This window comes from Lampetra fluviatilis, chromosome 61 (genome assembly GCF_964198595.1).
Source record: "Lampetra fluviatilis chromosome 61, kcLamFluv1.1, whole genome shotgun sequence".
NCBI lineage: Eukaryota > Metazoa > Chordata > Hyperoartia > Petromyzontiformes > Petromyzontidae > Lampetra > Lampetra fluviatilis.
Window position 1 is genome coordinate 5,663,976 of NC_136335.1, and position 22,004 is coordinate 5,685,979.

Consider the following 22,004-nt stretch of genomic DNA (forward strand, 5'->3'; position numbering starts at 1 on the left):
CGCCAGCAGGGAAATTGCAGGGCTGCGCTTTTACCCTCCGCCCACACGCGTGGCTGCCTTTACGCAAAGGGCACCGCCGATTGGATTAGAGCCGAGAGCCGACTGCGGCAGATGGCCACGAGACCAGGGTGCCAAGGCACCCCAACCCCACCCACCCCACTCACCCGACTCACCCACCCGACTCACCCACCCACCCCACTCACCCCACCCACCCACCCCACTCACCCCACTCACCCACCCCACTCACCCCACCCACCCCACTCACCCCACTCACCCACCCATACCCCACCCACCCCACCCACCCCACCGTTGTGTCGCAGCTCATCCGGTAACATTTTTAGTCTCTTGCTAATCCATTCCCCGACAACAACAACAATAATTATTCTGTACAGCGGTGCCATAAACCCCAGCGGGTACAGCCTTCAACGGGTCAGTGGTCAACAGCAGCGGCTTAGTAGCGCTCAGCATCAGTGTCCGTGCCACCCGCAGGGGCTTCAGTAGTGGTGGCCTCAGTGGACGTGACCCACCGTGCCACACCGCAGGAGCTTCAGTAGCGGCGGTGTCAGTGGCCGTGCCACACAGGAGGGGTTGTTGTTGTTGTTGTTTGAGCCTGGTTTAGATTGCCAACCCCCGGGGCACGTCTGGATGTTCTCTCAGCCCCACGAGGTCTGCCCCGTGACCTCCTGCCCTGTGGGCGTTCGACGCTTCACGTGTTTTAAACTTCGAAGTGCACTTAGCCTGGCACGAGCGCCGTGGTGACGTCTCCGCCACTTCGTGGTGAACGGCGGTTGTTGTTGTTTGTATTCCCCTACCAATCTCTTCTGACGAGTGCGCGTGTGTGTGTGAAGGTGTGGGGGGAGCGGTGGTGTAGTGGTTAGCGCGACGCTGTGCTACGAACCTGGCCACCCAAGTTCGATTCCCGCTCACGGCCAACACTGGTGACGATTATCTTAACCGGTCCTGGGCTTACCCTAGGTCCACTCGGCCTCAAATGAGGAGCTGGTACGGTGCGTAAACATCGCCACTAGAGAGACAAAGGCGGCCGGGCGTGGTGCTGTACACCCACCCCCACGGCCAACACCGGCGACGGCCTTCATAGGTGCTCGCTAACAGCACTTGTCCCTACAGTCTGTTAAGGCTACACGGGGGATCTTTGTCTTTGTTTACGACTCTGTGGGGAGCGGTGGTGTAGCGGTCAGCGCACCGCACTACGAACCCCGCGACCCAAGTTCGATATTGGGCTACCCCTACGTCGACTCGGCCTCAAATGTGTACCTGGTGCGGTGCGAACATCGCCGCTGGGGAGACAAAGGCGGCCGGGCGTGGTGCTGGCCACCCACCCCCTCGTGAGCAGTGCCGGTGCTGCTCTTTAACAGCACTCGCCCCAACAGTCTGATCAGACGATACGGGGGGGAGGGATTGGATTTGTTGTTGTTTGTGTTGACTACCGGAGCTTGCCAACTCCCGACGATGGCTAAAATCAGTGGCGTGGCGATGTCTGAGCCGTGCCTGAACCACCACCACTCTACTAATCCCCCAATCCTCTACTAACCAACACTGACCATTACCAAGGTGGTGAAGTATGGTCAAACAACCATCACCCCACCTCTCCCTCTCCCCTCCCCCCTCTCACTTTAAGCGTAGCGTGTGGATGGAGGCAGTGGGTTGATAAGGTACAGATTAAATGCACAATGTTATTACTTTTTTTAAACATTTATCACCAATCAAATCGAGTTATGCACGGCATCGATTTGTGCCGATCGGTGGTTTTGTATGTTATTGACGGCAAACAAACAGGATCGATTTCCGTTAATTGTGTAACGATAGGGTTTATCCGTTGTAATAAATCATATTTTAATTAATCATTTTTTAATAAGTTGTGTTTTTTTGCCCTCTGTGACCTTTTCCGTGACCCTTTCCGTGACCTTTTTGTGACCTTTTCCGTAACCTTCACCGTGACCTTTACGTAACCTTCACCGTGACCTTTTGTGACCTTTCCGTGACCTTTTGTGACCTTTCGTGACCTTGCAGTGACCTTTTCCGTGACCTTCATCGTGACATTTCCGTGACCTTCACCGTGACCTTTCCGTGACCTCTCCGTGACCTTCCCTCTCGACACGAGCGGAGAGGAGCCGTTCGGTGGCCGTGTCGTGGGAGACGCGGTGCACGAACGGTGCCCGCTAAATCAATACAAACAAGTGTGTTTGTTGTTGTTTTTTGTTGTTGTTGTGTTTCACCCCCACCCCCCTTCCACCTCCCATGTAATTCCACCTAACTTTATTTATAATGATGATGCTGATGATTTGGTGAAATGCCCGCTGCTCTGCGGTAGCGTGGTTCACGAATAAAAGTGATTTGACTAAAGAGCGACCCTCGTGAAGCCTCCTGCCTACGGTGTGACCAACAACCACGTGACAACAACCACAACAACCACATCACAACCACAACAACCACGTCACAACAACAACAACCACACCAACCACGTCACAACAACAACAATCACAACAACCACGTCACAACAACAACAACAATCACAACAACCACGTCACAACAACAACAACAACCACACCAACCTCGTCACAACAACATCAACCACAACAACCACGTCACAACAACACCAACCGCGTCACAACAACCACGTCACTACATAGCTACTACGTAGTGTATAATGTATTGTCTATAACATTTGACACTGAAATCAAGCGTAGCTACTACGTAGTGTTTAATGTATTGTTTATAATATTTGACACTGAACTCAAGCATAGCTACTATGTAGTGTATAATGTTTGACACTGAAATCAGGAATAGCTTATATGTAGTGTATAATGTATTTTCTATAATGTGGCCGTGCAACACGCACTCACACACACTGCGGATCGCACAGTGAACCCACTGTGGTCGTCTGGGCGACTTCACTGAAGGAGGAACAGCGACACGACTCGAACTCTCTCCGTCTGCTGAAACCCTCTCGTGGCCAGCAGCAGTAGCAGCAGCAATAGTAGCAGCAGCAGCAGTAGCAGCAGTAGCAGCAGCAGTAGTAGCAGCAGCAATAGTAGTAGCAGCAGCAGTAGCAGCAGTAGCACTAGTAGCAGCAGTATCACTAGTAGCAGCAGCAGCACTAGCAGCAGTAGCAGCAGCAATAGTAGTAGCAGCAGCAGCAGTAGTAGTAGCAGCAGCAGTAATAGTAGCAGCAGTAGCAGCAGCAGTAGTAGTAGCAGCAGCAATAGTAGTAGCAGCAGCAGTAGCAGTAGCAGCAGCAGCACTAGCAGCAGCAGTAGTAGTAGCAGCAGCAGTAGTAGCAGCAGTAGCAGCAGCAGCAGTAATTGTAGCAGCAGTAGCAGCATTGGCAGCAGTATTAGCAGTAGTAGCAGCAGTAGTAGCAGCACTAGCAGCAGCTGCAATAGTAGTAGCAATAGCAGCGATAGTAGTAGCAGGAGCACGAGTAGTAGCAGCAGCAGTAGCAGCAGCAACAGTAAGCAGCAGTAGCAGCAGCAGTAGCAGCAGCAGCACGAGCAGCAATCAGAGGTGGGACAAAGTCATTGTTATGCAAGTCCAAGTCGAGTCGCAAGTCATCAAATTCATGACTCGAGTCTGACTCGAGTCCAAGTCACATGACTCGAGTCCACACCTCTGGCAGCAATAGTAGCAATATCACTTGTAGCAGGAGTATCAGCAGCACTCGTAGCAGCATCAGTAGCAGCAGCAGTAATAGCAGCACTAGTAGCAGCAGTAATAGTAGCAGCAGTAGTAGCAGCAGTAGCAGCAGCAGTAGCAGAGGCAGCACGACCTCCACATTTTCATCATCGAGATCCTGAACGTCTCGCTGCTGCTGCTGCTGCTGCTGTTTCTGCCATTAGGAGGCATTGAACAGAATGAAACGAGGGGATGGCGATCTGACGTTGGTTGCCCTCTCGTGTGCATGCGTCACCGCTGCCCTTCAAGGCGTTGGGCTGTCGATGTGGGTCCATCGTTGCCGCAGGTGCTGTGCCATCAGGAGCGACACGACCTGCATTGCACACGTCAACTTTTGTGTGCGCGTCCATGAACAATTATCCGTTGAATTTTGACTCGAAACTTTCGTGACCGCAGGAATTCATATTCTTGGTTCGTTCGGTAAAGTCACGTAGATGGAAAATAAAATAACATAATTATTTTTTTTTACAATAATAAAAGCATTATTTTTCACTTTATTATTTGTATTATTTTATTTTATTACATTTTAGTATCTGTTATTTTTATTTCATTTTCTATCTACGTGACTTTACCGAAAGAACCAAGAATATAATTATCTGTTGATGATGCTGCCGATGATGATGATGATGATGCTGCTGCTGCTGCTGATGATGATGCTGCTGAGGATGATGATGCTGCTGATGATGCTGCTGAGCATGAACATGCTGCTGCTGATGATGATGCTCCTGAACAATGATCTGCTGATGCTGCTGCTGCTGATGATGACGATACTACTGATGATGCTGCTGATGATGACACTACTGTTGATGCTGCTGCTGAACAATGATCTGCTGATGATGCTGCTGATGATGAACATGCTGCTGCTGCTGATGCTGAACAAAGATCTGCTGATGATGCTGCTGCTGATGATGATATTACTGATGATGATGATGCTGATGATGATGATGCTACTGATGCTGCTGAACAATGATCTGCTGCTGCTGCTGATGATGCTGCTGAACAATGATGCTGCTGATAATGATGCTGCTGCTGATACTACTGATGAGGATGCACATGCTACTACTGCTGATGCTGCTGCTGATACTACTGATGATGCTGCTGATGATGCTGCTGAACAATGATGCTGCTGATAATGATGCTGCTGCTGATACTACTGATGAGGATGAACATGATACTACTGATGGTGCTGCTGCTGATGATACTACTGATGATACTACTGATGATACTACTGATGAGGATGAATATGCTACTGCTGATGATAATGCTTGTGCTGCTGATACTACTGATGAGGCTGCTGCTGATACTACTGATGATACTACTGATGAGGATGAACATGCTACTGCTGATGATGATGCTGCTGCTGATACTACTGATGATACTACTGATGCTGCTGCTGATACTACTGATGAGGATGAATATGCTACTGCTGATGATGATGCTTGTGCTGCTGATACTACTGATGCTGCTGCTGAGGATGAACATGCTGCTGCTGCTGATGATGCTGCTGCTGATGATACTACTGATGGTGCTGCTGCTGATGATACTACTGATGGGGATGAACATGCTACTGCTGATGATGCTGCTGCTGCTGATACTACTGATGATGCTGCTGCTGATACTACTGATGATACTACTGATGAGGATGAACATGCTACTGCTGATGATGCTGCTGCTGCTGATACTACTGATGATGCTGCTGCTGATACTGCTGATGATGCTGCTGCTGAAGATGATGATGCGGTGTAAAATACACCTGCTAAAATACAAAGTGCGTGTGGCAGTCGTTTTATAAAAAAAGAACATGAAGACGTATGCCGCCCTGAAGATGCATTCACAGTTGCGTCCAGGAGAGGGAGACATCGACTGCAACCTCCACGGTCACGAGAGAGAGGGGCCGACCATAAATGACGTCACGCACCTAGGGGGGGGGGGGGGGTTAGACATTTGTGACGATGTGTGACGAGGGGGTGGGGGGGGGGGAGTTTGATTTAAAGCGTTCGTGACTGCAGGGATTTATATTCTTGGTTCTTTCGGTAAAGTCACGTGGAAGGGAAATAATAAAATGATAAAAATATGAAATTCTCACCACGTTTCGAATGCAACACAAGCAATCGTCCTCAGGTGTGAAATCCACAGCAAGAAAGAACCAAGAATATGGTGGGGGGGGGGGCGTGTTTGAGAAATGTGACGTCACATCAAAATGCGCAACTTTAAATAAATATAGACAACACGTTCTACTAAATTAAATAGACGTTTTCATAAATGTTTTCTACTACAACATCAGAGTGCAGCGCCACATTAAATACGCACTACAATGACAATAGTTTAAAGCGATTTGAAGCATGTTTTATTTGGGGGGGGGGGGGCAGAGCTTTGTGACGTCATATTTGAGGGGGGGGGTCTGACTTTTTGTGACGCCGTGTGACGAGGGGGGGGGGGTCAAAAATCGTCCAAAATCGCGTGACGTCATTTATGGACGGCCCCTTAGCCTGGTGGTCACCACCATCTGTTGTTGTTCTGTTAAGGGGCAGTTACCCCGTGTTGAACTCACTACATATATACCTATAGACACAGAGATCCATAGACTCACGCACTGAGAGACTCAAACACTCACACAGAGACCCATAGACTCAGATAGATACATTCAGACACCGACACCCATAGACTCGCACATAAACCCATACACTCATACAGAGACTCATAGACTCACGCAGATACCTATAGTCTAAGATACCCATAGACTCACACAGAGAGCGACCCATAGACTCACACCGAGGCACAGAGACCCATCGACCCACACAGAAACCCATATACTATCCCATAGACATATAGACTCACGCAGATACCTATAGGCACAGAGACCCATAGACTCACGCACAGAGAAAACCACAGTCTCACATAGAGACCATAGACTCAGATAGATACATTCAGACACAGACACCCACAGACTCACACAGAAACCCATAGAATCATACAGAGACTCATAGACTCAGATAGATACATTCAGACACAGAAACCCATAGACTCACACATAAAACCATAGAATCATACAGAGACTCATAGACTCAGATAGATACATTCAAACACATACACCCATAGACTCACACAGAAACCCATAGATTAATACAGAGACTCATAGACTCACGCAGATACCTATAGGCACAGAGACCCATAGACTCACGCACAGAGAAAACCATCGTCTCACATAAAGACTCAGATACTCAAATACTCACACAGAGACCCATAGACTCAGATAGATACATTCAGACACAGACACCTATATACTCACACAGAGACTCAGACTCGCGCAGATACCTATAGGCACAGAGACCCATCGACTCACACAGAGAGATATCCATATACCGACACAAAGACCTATACCATCACACACAGAGAGACCTATACACACAAACGCACCATTCACGCACTCACCAGCGCAATCATTGACTCACTCACCATCTCACCCACTTGCTCACTTACCCACACTCATCCATTCACCCACCCACTCAATCATTGACGCACTCACCAAGTCACCCATTCACCCACTCATTCTCTCCATCAATCAGAGACTCACTCACCATCACAATCTCTCACTCACCCAATCAATCATTGACGCACTCACCATGTCAACCACTCACTCATCCCCTCAACCATTGATTCACTCACCATCTCACCTACTCACTCACCTATTCAATAATTGATTATCTCGCTATGTCACCCAGTAACTCACCCACTCAATCATTGACTCACTCACCATCTCACCCACTTACTCACTTACCCACTCACCCACTCAATCATTGATTCACTCACCATCTCACCTATTCACTTACCTACTCACCCATTCAATATTGGTAGCCATCTCACCCACCTTCTCACCCATTCAATCATTGACTCACTCACCATCTCATCCACTCACCCACAAATTCATTCAATCATTGACTCACTCACTCACACCTCACCCACTCAATCATTGACTACTCACTCACCATCTCACCCACCCACTCAATCATTGACTAACTCACCATCTCACCCACTCACCCACTCACGCACTCACTAACTATCTCACCCACTCAGTCATCGACTCAATTATTCACTCACTCACCATTCACCCACTCACTGGCCCACTCAATCATTGACTAACTCACCATCTCACCCACTTACTCACCCACTCATTCATTTACTCACTCGCCAACTCACCCGCTTATTTACTTACCCACTCCCTCATTTACTCACTCACCATCTCACCCACTCACTCACCCACTCACTCACCCACTCAATCATTAACTCACCATCTCACCCACTCACTCACCCACTCAATCATTGACTAACTCACCATCTCACCCACTTACCCACTCACGCACTCAATCATTTACTCACTAACTCACCTACCCACTCACTCATCCACTCAATCGTTGACTAACTCACCATCTCACCCATTGACTCACTCACGCACTCAATCATGCACTCACTAACTATCTCACCTACCCACTCATCCACTCAAGCATTGACTCACTCACCATTCACCCACTCACTCACCCACTCCCTCACTCACCATCTCACCCACTCACTCACATACTCACCCACTCAATCATTAATTCACCATCTCAACCACTCACTCACCCACTCACTCACCCACTCACTCACTCACCCATCCACCCACTCACTCACCCACTCACTCACCCACTCACTCACCCACTCACTCACCCACTCACTCACCCACTCACCCACCCACTCACTCACCCACTCAACCATTGACTCACTCGCCATCTCACCCATCCACTCACTAACCCAACCACCCGCCCGCTCGCTCGCTTCCTGCCCTCGTGCGAGCGAGGCTCTCACCCTGGTGCCCTCGAGTTCCCACTCTCCGGTTAAACCAAATGAACTTGACACAGCCGATGCGCCGAGCGAGCTATCCGTGCCCACTACGCCTTAGCTAAACAGCGCGAGGCTTCAGATATCGTTACCCTGGCCACGAGCCTCGTGCGTGTGTATGTTTGTGTTTACACATGCGTCAAATAATGTCCACTGTTTGCTGCTTAAGCAACCCTCATTCAGTTAAACACGGGCGCAGAGAATTGCCCATTTCACTTCCCCGTCTTCTTATGCTGTGAACTACAAACACATTTAAAAACAATTATTTCACTCGGTAAGGCCCCATTGAGCTACGGTAGCTCTTGATCAGAAGCGACGTGGCTGTCGCAAACGATGGCTCAACGGAAGTGGCTTGTCATCATCATCATCGTCGTGTATAAATGTATAGGCAGCAGCTAAATATTGTATGAAGGCGAGACGTCGTTGATTCTAAACGTGGAAGGGGAAACCCCGGTGGACTCGGAAGAAATATCCACGCGACCACGGGGAGAGACAGAGAGAGTTAGACGCAAACTCCAAATATACAGCAGCAGCAGCAGGCGTCGTCAGGGACAGGATCGAACCCACGATCTCCTGTATACCAGGCGAGGTAGTTAACATATCACCATGGTGAAGAGAGGGAGACACGCACACTCCAAATATACAGCAGCAGACGTCGTCAGGGTCGGGATCGAACCCACGATTCCTGTGTACCAGGCGAGGAAGTTAACATCTCACCATGGTGAAGAGAAACACGCACACAAACTCCGAATATACAGCTGACGTCAGGGTGGGATCGAACCCACGAACCTCCTGTATACCGGGCGAGGGAGTTAACATCTCACCACGGGGAGAGAGATATGCAAACTCCAAATATACAGCTGGCGCCAGGGTCGGGATCGAACCCACGAACCTCCTGTATACTAGGCGAGGTAGTTAACATCTCCTCGCCACCTGTGGCCCTGGCGGTGACAGATGAGCCAGGGAGGAGGGGTAGAGGAGGCGAGGCGAGGGAGGTTTGGAGGAGGAGATGGGGAGCGTTGGGGGGGGGGGGGTCGCGGGCATTGATGGGTTTTAAAATGCACGGCCCGTCAACGCACTCACCTAGCAACAAACTGTTTGTGAATGCCAGGGGGAAGAGGGTTGGGTGGTAGAGTGAGAGGCGAGCAAAGAGAGAGCGGGAGAGAGCGAGCGAGAGCCACACTCGAACACAGACATCCAGACAGGGCCCGTAGCTCATTACGCAACTGAATCCCCGTCCCGCGCGCGTGATAATCGTCGCGAGGCTCACCACATCATCACCACCCCTCCTTGACCCTGCAGTTCACGGGGGGGCCACGGTTTGAGACCGGGACGAAGGGGACGGAGGGAGGACGCGAGACACACAGAGAGAGAGAGAGGAGAGAGCGAGAGGAGAGAAAGACAGAGCGGGAGACGCAGAGAGGACGTGGAACCATGAGCGCATCAACTGACGGGTGAGTGTGCGAGTCGAACCCTCTCCCCCCCCCCCCCACATCGTCGTGGTCAATCCACTGCTGGATGAAGGCGACCGCAGTGCCACTCCTCTTGGGACGCTCTCGCCCCGCGCGCGTTCAGCTGCCGCTCCGTGCTGAGCCTCGACCCCGGCCATCAGCTGCCTCGCTCGTGGCCGAGCGGGGTCCTGGAGCCTCGCTCGCTCCTTTGCGCTGCGCGAATTCAGTGCTTCTGTTTCACGTGGGGGGGGGGGGGGGGTGCGTGTGAGTGTGTTGGTCTCAATGTGAGTCTATGGGTCTCTGTGTGAGTCTATGGGTCTCTGTGTGAGTGTATGAGTCGTAGTGTGAGTTTGTGAGTCTCTATATGAGTCTATGAGTATCTGTGTGAGTCTATGGGTCTCTATGTGAGTCTATTGGTCTGTATGTGATTATATGGGTCTCTATGTGAGTCTATTGGTCTCTATGTGAGTCGATGGGTCTCTGTGTGAGTTTATGGGTCTCTATGTGATTCGATGAGTATCTGTGTGAGTCTATGTGACTCTACGTACGTCTATGGGTATTTGTGTGAGTCTATGGGTCTCTGTGTGAGTCTATTGGTCTCTATGTGATTATATGGGTCTCAATGTGGGTCTACAGGTCTCTGTGTAAGTTTACCAGTCTCTGTGTGAGTCGGTGGGTCTCTATGTGAGTCTGTGAGTGTCTGTGTGAGTCTATGAGTATCTGTGTGAGTATGTGTCTCTATGTGAGTCTATAGGTTGTATGTGAGTCTATGTGTCTCTGTGTGAGTCTATGTGTCTATATGTAAGTCTATGGATATCTATGTGAGTCTGTGTTTTCTGTGTGGGTCTATCGGTCTCTATGTTAGTTTATGAGTCTCTGTGTGAATCTATGTGTCTCTATGTAAGTCTATGGATCTCTATGTGAGTCTGTGTTTTCTGTGTGAGTCTCTGTGTCTCTTTGGAAGTCTGTGGATCTCTATATGAGTTTGGGTCTCCATGTGAGTCACTGGTGACCGGCGTGAGACCATCAACTTCTTGCACTAGAGACTCTCGGTTTAACCACGGGGCACTGGCTGAGACCCGGATTCGAACCCAGCCTCTGAGCGCCTCTGAGCCACCTGGAGGCCTTCCCTTGGTCCGGGTCCTGTTGAAGGCCCTTGCTGTGCGAAGGCCACACGCGTGGTCGGCCTACTGATCGAATTCCCCCCGCCCCCCCCCCCACTCCGATAGAATGTCGCCTAACGACTTAATAGTGGGACGCGTGGCGGCCTCCTCTGAGTTGCATCTCAATATCCCACCCCCACCTCGCGTTAGGTAACTTAATCGGAGCTTAGAAACGTGCGTCTCGATTATTTAGGCTGTCTTGCTGCTATAAATTTCCACGTGATGATGATGATGATAAGCTACTTGTTGGCCAGGTCGCTTCTGACAACAGCAGCTAATAGCTCAGTGGGCTTTTAGCTGTTAATAAAAAAATATATGTTGCTTCTTGGTTCTTTCGGTAAAGTCACGTAGAAGGGAAATAATAAAATAATAAAAATAAAACATAATAAAATACAATTCTCACGACGTTTCGGCCACAACGCAAGCAGTCGTCCTCAGGTGAAGAACAGCCGTCCTCAGGTGAAGAACATGTCTGTCGGAAAGACGCTGCTTGCGTTGTTGGCGAAACGTCGTGAGAATTATTTTATTATGTTTTATTTACATTATTTTATTATTTCCCTTCTACGTGACTTTACCGAAAGAACCAAGAAGATGAATCCCTGGAGTCACGAAAGCTTTAAATCGAAATTTAATATATGTGTAGTTCCCCCCTCCTTCCTGTGCCTATATAAAGCACAACAGCAGATCATTACTTCTCACCTGATGACGGACGCTTGTGTTGCGACCGAAACGTCGTGTTCTTTTCATTATTTTTTCTTCTTATATCTACGTGGTTTTACCGAAAGAACCAGAGGGTATAATATATAGTTTAGTTTTATCTGTATATGTTTTTAAAGTGATTTGTCTACCTGTCATATGCTTTGCCACTCCCGTCGTGTTTTTTTGAAACTCTTTGTTGCTATAACCTTCTGACCCCGTGCCCCTTTACCGGACATCTGTGAAAAGAAAAAAATAGCTTTATAGATCATCGGATTCCTCCTGCTGCGGTATAAATACAACATTGCCATTCTGATAATATTGCCGAAGCAACTGGGTGGCAAGGCCCTTGTTCACAGCAACATGCTGTACGTACGGTGAACTTCTTTCGCACCATACGCAGTCGACCGTGATGAGCGAGAGGCCAGTGTGGAGACCGAGTGGATGTGGAGAGTTAAGAGAGCGCATCGGGTTACTCCATGGAGCCCGTCTCGTGAATGTGTAGTGTCAACGATTCAGCGACAGAGTTTCTAAGAAGCACTTTCTTTATTAACAACTTTCACGGTCTCGTCCACGCACTTTCCACAGTAGCTCAGCCCAGCCTGTACACAACGCTGATGGCGCCGACTGAGATAGCCAACTACTCTCCTTAGTAGCGCAATATCTAGCGGAGACGTTTAGCAACGACGGCGACGAGATGTCATCGCTAAAGAACCGGCAGCCTTGAGCCCCCCGCCCGCTCTCGGCTCCTTTTATGCTCCCAGCGTGGCCCTGTCTCCTCCCTGAACGCTCCTCCCTTCTCGAACCCGCTAGCAGGTTCCAGGGGCCTCCGTACGGCGTCCTCCGTGACCCTTGTCCTAGTTCCTCCGCCCTGCCCACACGCGCCGTGCACACGCCCTCACCGGCGTGTGCGCTGTCTGTACACCACAGTTGCCACTGCTGTCCACCAGCCGGCGCTGTTACACTACAAGTGTATGTACCGATAGGCCTGTGTGTAGTGGTGACGTCACCGCCACTTAGTGGCGAATGGCGGTTGTTGTTGTTGTTGTGTGTCCCTCGTGGGGAGCGGTGGTGCAGCGGTTAGCGCGCCGCTTTGCTACGAACCCGGCGACCCGAGTTCGATTCCCGCTCGTGGGCCAACGCCGGTGACGATTTTCCGAACCGGTCCTGGGCCTCCCCCTAGGTCGACTCGGCCTCAAGTGATTACCTGGCGCGGTGCGTAAAGACATCGTCACTGGGGAGAGAAAGGCGGTCGGGCGTGGTGCTGGCCACCGACCCAACTCATGTGCCGTGCCGGCCTTGACATGCGCTCGCGGACAGCACTTGCGCCAACAATCTGTTGAGGCTACACGGGGGATATTTGTCTTTGTGTGTCTCGAGAGACGAATCTTCGTGCTTCGGAGGCCAGTTGCTGAGTAGGCCAAATCCTTGAGTTGGCAATCTTTATCACAGACATTGCAAAATTAAGTTTGAAAACGTAAGAAGACGTTTTACCTTTACTGGTAATGAAACAGGAGGCGTGTTAAGGTGTCCAAACACCAAATATAAATCGTATGCATGGAATCAAGTTCGTGTTAGCCACTCGCTGTACTTGTGGTGAGCATGCAAACAAACATGGCGCTGATAATAACAATGTGACTGCATTGACTTCATACTCTTAGATTTTTTCGGTAAAGTCACGTCGGTAAAAAAATATATATTTTTTAAAGTAATAATAGAAATAAAATAATAATAAATGAAAATAAATCAATTAAATCACGACATTTTGGAGGCAACACAAGCCTCCGTCTAAAGGTGGGACCGTCACAGCTAAATTTACTGTATCAAGTGAGGAAAAATCCAAGAGACAAGCTCTTAACTTGTATTTAACAACTTGTATTTAAGAGCTTGTCTCTTGGATTTTTCCTCACCTGATACAGTAAATTTAGCTGTTACGGTTCCACCTGATGACGGAGACTTGTGTTGCCCCCGAAACGTGGTGATTTAATTGATTTATTTTCATTTATTATTATTATTATTATTTAATTTCTATTTTTTTTACCTACGTGACTTTACCGAAAAAACCTAAGAGTATGATTCCTTGCAGTCACGAAAGCTTGAAATCTAGAATGCATTGTTTTCTTCATGGCCTAGTCTCAAGCAGTGTTAGAGGCCGTGCATAAATGACGTCACGCACCTGGGGGGGAGGGGTCAGACATTTGTAACGATGTGTGACGAGGAGGGTGGGGTTTGAGAAATGTGACGTCACATTAAAATGCGCAAATTTAAATAAATATAGAATTGTTGTAACAACACTAATTGTTATAACAACACTCCTACAGCATCAGAGTGCAGCGCCACATTAAATACGCACTACAATGACAATAGTTTAAAGCGATTTGAAGCATGTTTTATTTTCAAAATGGCAATATGGTTTTGGGGGGAGGGGCAGAGCTTTGTGACGTCATATTTGAGGGGGGGGGTCTGACTTTTTGTGACGCCGTGTGACGAGGGGGGGGGTCAAAGATCATCCAAAATCGCGTGACGTCATTTATGGACGGCCCCTTAGCACACCTCATGTGCCTCAGCAGTCCGCCTGCTGTATTTTTTTCACCTGAAGACGATTGCTTGCGTTGCGATCGAAACGTCGTGATTATTTAAAAAAAAATCTATCTACGTGACTTTACCGAAAGACCCAAAGAGTAGGATAACACTTATTTGTATTTGTTTCATACTTTGACACTGGCAAAAAAGGTATCCCTTGTTGCAGCTGCTCACGCCGAGATACACGTGGCATTGTCCTTGTCTTGTTCGCCTTTTGGCCTTTCAGTTTTTAGTTTTCAATTTAATTTATTAGGTATAGTCCTGTTAGCCATTTGGCTCTTGAATCGGGTGCAATCGCAACAAACAAAAAAACTAAAACATGATCAAAGAAAACATCTTAAAGTGGCTATGTGACTTTACGCAAACAGATAAATCCAGGAAAAAACTGCAAAGTCTTCCAGAAAAAAGCACCATACACCAACACTGTGTGCAAAAATCCCCCCAAAAAAGCCTTGTTCTCTGGTCTGACACTGATGGTGAGACTGGGCCATGAAGAAGGCTACCGCTGTTTCTGATGAAGGCCAATCAGTCTCAAAGACAATGCATCGAATATTAGTATCAGAGCCGTGTTTGTATGCATGTTCACCACAACTACCGTGTGTTTGTTTAATGCATGAACTAGATTCCTTACAAAAGGTGTCTATTCGGTGTTTGAACATGTTAACACGGCTCCTGTTTTATTCCCATAAAGGGTAAAACCTCTTCTTATGTTTACAAACTTTGATATTGGCAAAAAATGTCACATTTTGTTAAAAAAATGAAGTTTATTGCAGTCACAAAGGTTCCTTGGGGGTTATTCCTTTCCGCTTTTCCCTCTTTCTTATTTTGTCCGCCACGTGGACGTGCCCGCCTCTCTTGTCTTCCACTTCTCCCGAGGAGTATCCCTCACTGCCGAGGGCGGCCTTCGGCTTGCTTGCTCCCAGTTGCCCACGTGGGACAATCTCGCGAACTTCTCCCAGTTCCCCCACGTGGGACGATGTCACGAACCAGTTCCCCACGTGGAACGGCGTCACAAACTTCTCCCAGTAGCCCACGAGGGACGATGTCACGAACTTCTCCCAGTCCCCCACGTGGACGATATCACGAACCAGTTCCCCACGTGGGACGGCGTCACGAACTTTCGGGGGACGATGTCCTTTGGTGTCCTACCATCGTCCGTGCGACACACGTGCCCGAGACATACGTTGTATGGCACAGGCTAACATTGTGTGTGTGTGTGTGTCCGTGGACACTGATCTGTTGATGATGATGCTGCTGATGATGATGGTGCTGCTGATGATAATGCTGCTTATGATGATGATGCTGCTAATGATGATGCTGCTGATGATGCTGATAATGATGGTGCTGCTGCTGATGATGATGCTGCTGCTGATGATGCTGCTGCTGCTTCTGATGATGATGCTGCTGATGATGCTGCTGATGATGATAATGATGCTGCTGATGCTGATCATGATGACACTGCTGCTGATGATGATGCTGCTGATGCTGATCATGATGACGCTGCTGCTGATGATGATGCTGCTGCTGCTGATATTGCTGCTGATGCTGCTGCTTCTGATGATGATGATGCTGCTGCTAATGATGATTATGCTGCTGATGATGATGCTGCTGCTAAGAATGAAGCTGCTGCTGCTGATGATTCTGCTGCTGATGACGTTGTCAGTGAGACACAAGCACAGTCAACAATAGCAACTCAATGCGATTCCCTGTAAAAAAATAAAACAACACCATTAAAATAAAAAAATAAAATATATATCGAAGGTGTCGTTTCGGTTGATGGACATTCTTCATAGCAAGTAAAGTCAAGTTGTTTTGTGCAGTGAAGAAGAGCCTTTGTTCGAAACGTCGTCTATCATACATTTCGTTTCCAGGCCACGGTGCTATTGATGAATACGGTTGAGTGGGCGCCACGGTTGCGAAATCTTAACTACCTCGCCTGGTATGCAGGAGGTCGTGGGTTCGATCCCGACCCTGACGCCTGCTGCTGTATATTTGGAGTTTGCGTGTCTCTCTCTTTTTCATCATCATCACGGTGGCTAGGAGATGTTAACTACCTCGCCTGATATACAGGAGGTCGCGGGTTCTATCCCGACCCTGACGCCTGCTGCTATATATTTGGAGTTTGCGTGTCTCTCTCTTTGCGTGCTCGCATGGGACTTTTCTCCGGGAGTCCTCCGAGCGTTACCTCCATCCACCTCCACATTTAGAATCAAAATCACGCGTTTAGAGCATTTGGCGGCTGCTATAAATGCCTAGCGCCTCCTACCCTGTGCACGTTGCACGGACAGAGAGAAAAACAACATCACGGTTGTTTAATTGTTAGTATTATTTTTCAAACGTCTCACGTGCACGAGGCCGAGCCGCTGCGTGGCCACCGTGAGTCGCCACACGTTTGAGCGGGACAATTGAACTCTGAGGGGGGGGGGGGGGGGGTGGTGAGTCCCCATGTGCTTTTGGCAGAGGGGGGGGAGCGGTGGCGCAGTGGTTAGCGCGCCACACTCCGAACCCCGCCGACTCGAGTTTGAGTCCAGCTCGTGGCCAGCGGCGGTCCCCTGACCGCCCGCTAGGGTCGACCCGGGCCCTGGAAGTGAATACCTTGCGAGGTGTAAAACACAACAAAAATAAATCAGCACCGGGGAGACAAAGGCGGCCGGGAATTGTGCTGTTCCCCACTCACCCCCCTCCTCCTCCTCCCTCGTGTGAAGTTCCGCCCTTCATAGGTGCCGCTCGCTAACAGCACTTGCCCCTACACCACTGTATAGGCTACCCGGGTGATCTTTGCGTGCGCGTATGCGTTGGCTGTTCCCTAGGAAGCCAGGTTGATCCTTGGGTTAAGTAAACCACCACCACCACCAGCAGCACCACCACCCCAGCCCCTCACCTCCCATTACTGCCGCGTGCGTTGCAGCGAAATTAGATAAGACACGGGGGGGCTGTCGAGGCCATAGCGACCGCAAAGCCGCTGCCAAACACCCGCGGGTTGACCGGCAATCGCCCATCGTGTCATCATCATCATCATCCCCTTCGTGGCAAACCACCGCACGTGGCCATCGCCTTTGACCTCTGGCGCGGTGACCCCAGGCCGTCCGCTCTAATTTGTGTTTTAGGATGTTTTTTTTTTACGCACGAGTCCCAGAGGTCGTCTCGCGTTCAGCGAGTCTCTTGGAAGGCGTCCGTGGCCTCATCCGGTGCCGCGAGCGGGTGGCGAGCCGACGTTTCGCACCCGCAGGTAATTCAATGTTTAGATGTCTGACGGTAATTTCATTCGTGCGAACAGCACCTCCGAGAAGGGCCGCGCGGCTGATGGGATGCGTTAGAGAACACTCCTTTTGATTTTCGATTTAAAGCTTTCGTGACTGCAGGGATTCATCTTCTTGGTTCTTTCGGTAAAGTCACGTAGAAGGGAAGTAATAAAATAATAAAAACAAACATAATAAAATATATTATATTATTATATTATAATATTATATTATGTTTTATTTTTACGTAGAAGGGAAGTAATACAATAATAAAAATAAACATAATAAAATATATTATATTATTATATTATAATATTATATTATGTTTTATTTTTATTATTTTATTACTTCCCTTCTACGTGACTTTACCGAAAGAACCAAGAAGACTCCTTTTGATGTTTTTAGTTCGGAGGCATAGGCATGCAAATGGGGCATCGTCGTCGTCGTCGGCCATGATCGATCCACTGCTGGATGAAGGTCTTCCCAACTCATACCCTCCCCTCCCCTGCCACCAATCCATCCAGCACATTCACACGCAGCTGATTCCACCGCTCCGTCTCCACAGCGGACGCTCCCCTCTCGGACAAGTCCCATCTCTTGGCTGCCGTTCCATTATCGGCCTCGACCAATCGGCACTCCGCGTCCTGTCCCCAGAGCCCCGCTTCTGGCTTTGTTAATAACAACAACAATAAATAACAACGATAAATAGCGAAGCAGACGCGACGTCTCCTGCACACACTCGCGTCTCTTCACGCAGAACGCAACACGTGCTTGAGTCATCCCGTCAGCCGCGTGGCTGCCTGCGTATCGTTCCGGCACCTTCAGGGAGGACAGCGCAGTAAGGCCGTAGCCATGGAGTCAACATTGGGGGGGACCAAATCTTCCAGGGGTCTGGGGGTCCCCTCCCCCCAGAATAAGTAATATTTTAAAACACTTTTTAAAAAACACGCTCTAATGAAATCTACCCGACCAGTAATGGAAGAACTACACGACTCCAGGAAGTGGCCCCGACGCTTGCCATAACGTCAGTTGAGCGTGGACAATTAGGCCCAAGGCGAAACATACCATATAAAAAAGATTGTTTAAAAAGTTTTTCTTTTATTTTTTTATGATAGAATATAGTATTGTCATCAGTATGACATAAGTATACCAAGTTTGCAGTCGATACCACATTGGGAAGTGGGTTGAAATTGAGGTACAAGATTTGAGGATACGACAACAACAACAGATTGAGTTAATAGAAAGCGTGTAAAAATAATATTTAAAAAAATATATTTTATTTTTAATGATAGAACATAGTATTGTCATCAGTGTGACGTAAGTATACCAAGTTTGCAATCGATACCACATTTGGAAGTGGGTTAAAATTGAGTTACAAGATTTGAGGATACAACAACAACAGACAGAGTAAGTTAATAGAAAGCGTGTAATAAAAAAATAAAAAAAATCGAATTTTAAAACGAATTTCCTGCCATTTCCTGCCTAAAATAGAAAAAAATTCACTAACACGTAGGACAGACTATAATGTCTAATAGTGTTTTGTATTACATTGCTCTGTTTTTTAACCTTTTCTTGTTTCATTGTATGTAATGGCAGAGATTCGGAATTAATAAAGTACAACCATAACCACAATCATATAAACAGAAATCTATTTTATAGCAATATATTGTGGGGGGGGGGGGGGGGGACATTTTGAGCATATTTGAATATATATATTGCTGCACATGATTCGGGCACCTTCAGGGAGCACTGCGGCATCATTCGTGCAGCGTCGATTCAAGGCAAATAAAAAAGATCTGGAACGGTTTCAACACGCAGCGTCTCATCAGCAGAGCCAGACTCCCTTCGAGACGACGCTGGCTAAAGGCCACCTCGTACAGCATACTGGGCCCCAGGTTGACGCAACATTAAATCACCCACATCTAATTGAATGATACTTTGCCAACAGTTTTGGATGATCATCATCACCGTGGTCTCTCCGCTGCTGGATGAAGATCAATGCGGCGGTGCAATTGGCCTCCGTGTGTCCTCTAATCCACGTGTGCGCGCGCTGTTTCTCTCTCTGTGCCATTCCAAGCGGGCGTCTCTCCACGCAATTTTCCACCGTGCCGTTCGATATTTGTCTTCGGTCGTGAACGGGACGTGGTTTGCCGGGAAGGAGGCATGAATCCCGATAAACTTTCCAATTCTTGATTTTTTTTTACGAACTTATTCGCTGTGAGCCGTGGCCCGGGGAGTCGAACTGAAGTCCGCTGAGTTTATAGCACGGCGTGCTGAGCGCTACACCACCTTTCACAAGAGTATATTCACGTAAACAGAACGTGGCCAATTCGTTGCTAGAACAGCACACCGGTGTGTTTGGAGAGCAAAGCCACAACATTTACAATGTGAGTACTCAGATTGTAAAATTTATTGTCATCTAAAATGTTGTGGCTTTGCTCTGCTACACACAACCGGTGTTGCTGTACTAGTGACGAATTGGCCACGTTCTGTTTACGTGGCAACCCTTACTAAGTTGGCTGTGTCGGGTGGTGGCGAGTTTAACGACACGTTTATATACAGGCTGCTTCAAAAAAATGTGAACACTTCCGAGAAATTTGCAACGATACCACGAGAAATGTGCTGACTCCGGGCTATTGAGACCACTTGGACAACGATGGCGAACAAGTTGGGTGACTCTTTGACTTTTTGAAGCTATTAACATCACATTTGTTATTCTTGATATGTAAACTCCTTTGTCAAGGCACTCTGCTCCTCCCACCCAGCTTAAAATACGCTGCTAAGCTTAGCAGTGTTCATTGAGACGCTGTTTTCCCGACAGCTCTGTTCTTCAACTGAGGACGGCTGCTTGTGTTGTGGCCAAAACGTCGTGAGAATTTTATTTTATAATGTTTTATTTTTATTATTTTATTATTTCCCTTCTACGTGACTTTACCGAAAAAACCAAGAATATGAATCCCTGCAGTCACGAAAGCTGTAAATCGAAATTACATTTGTCATCATATTACAATATATTATTATTGTACGTTAATTTTTCCATTTTGAAGCACCTTGTATTCTAACCCAACCACCCCGCCCCCCGTATTACGGATGATATTTGGTCGCGAAAGCCTGCGTGTTAAACTGAAGCGCATGCATTCCTAAAGTTTAGATTTGAAGCTTTCGTGACTGCAAGGATTCATACTCTTAGTTTTTTCGGTAAAGTCACGTAGGTAAAAAAAATTGAAATTAAAATTAATAAAAATAAAATAATAAAAATCACGACGTTTCGGAGGCAACACAAGTTTCCGTCATCAGGTGGGACCGTCACAGCCAGTATGATACAGCAAATCTGGCTGTGACGGTCCCACCTGATGACGGAGACTTGTGTTGCCTCCGAAACGTCGTGATTTTTATTATTTTATTTTTATTAATTTTAATTTCATCTTTTTTTACCTACGTGACTTTACCGAAAAAACTAAGAGTATACATTCCTAAAGTGTTTGCGTTTCATCTCCGCATGATTCCCCCACGCCTACCCAGCCCCGCGGGAGAGTGTTTATTTGCAAGTTTGCATCTGAACAACCCTCCGAGACGTCTAGAGTGTAACCGAGTCAACATCTCCAGCCAGTGGTTCCTATAGCAATGTCTCAAGTAGACCACGACCACGCTACACTCGGACTCACACACGCACGCGCGCACGCAAGACAGAAACAAAGGCCTCCCGTGTAGCCTTCGCAGGATGTTGGGGCAAGCGCCATTAGCGAGCACCTACGAAGGCCGGCACGGCACACGAGGGGGTGGGGGTTGCCAGCATCGCGCGCCGGCCGCCTTTATCTCCACAGCGGCGATAGTCATTTGAGGCTGAGTCGACCTAGGGGTGGCCCAGGACCGGTTCAGATAATCGTCACCGGTGTTGGCCGTGAGCGGGAATCGAACTCGGCTCGCTGGGTTCGTAGCGCAGCGCGCTAATCCTTACACTACCGCACGCGCACACACGTGCACACACACCCCCACACACACACCCACACACACACGCACACAGACGCACACATACATGCACACACACGCGCGCACACGCACACACGTACACAGACGCACACATGCGGACAGACGCACACACCCACACACACACCCACACACACACCCACACACATACACGCACACACACACCCACACCCACACACGCACACACGCACACATACATGCACACACACGCGCGCACACGCACACACGTACACATACGCACACACGCGCACAGACGCACACGCACACACCCACACACACAGGCACACGCGCACACACACACACCCACACACACACAC

At 48.4% G+C, this 22,004-nt stretch overlaps 1 protein-coding gene across 1 annotated transcript in view; it reads left to right on the forward strand.

The window, feature by feature from the left end:
* Positions 1-9,642: 9,642 nt before the first annotated feature.
* Positions 9,643-22,004, forward strand: part of LOC144951245 (uncharacterized) — a 45,035-nt gene continuing 32,673 nt past the window's right edge. The window contains exon 1 of the mRNA XM_078881395.1: positions 9,643-10,022. Coding sequence (XP_078737521.1) covers positions 10,003-10,022 — 20 coding nt within the window. The 5' untranslated portion in view covers positions 9,643-10,002. The remainder of the gene's footprint in view (positions 10,023-22,004) is intronic.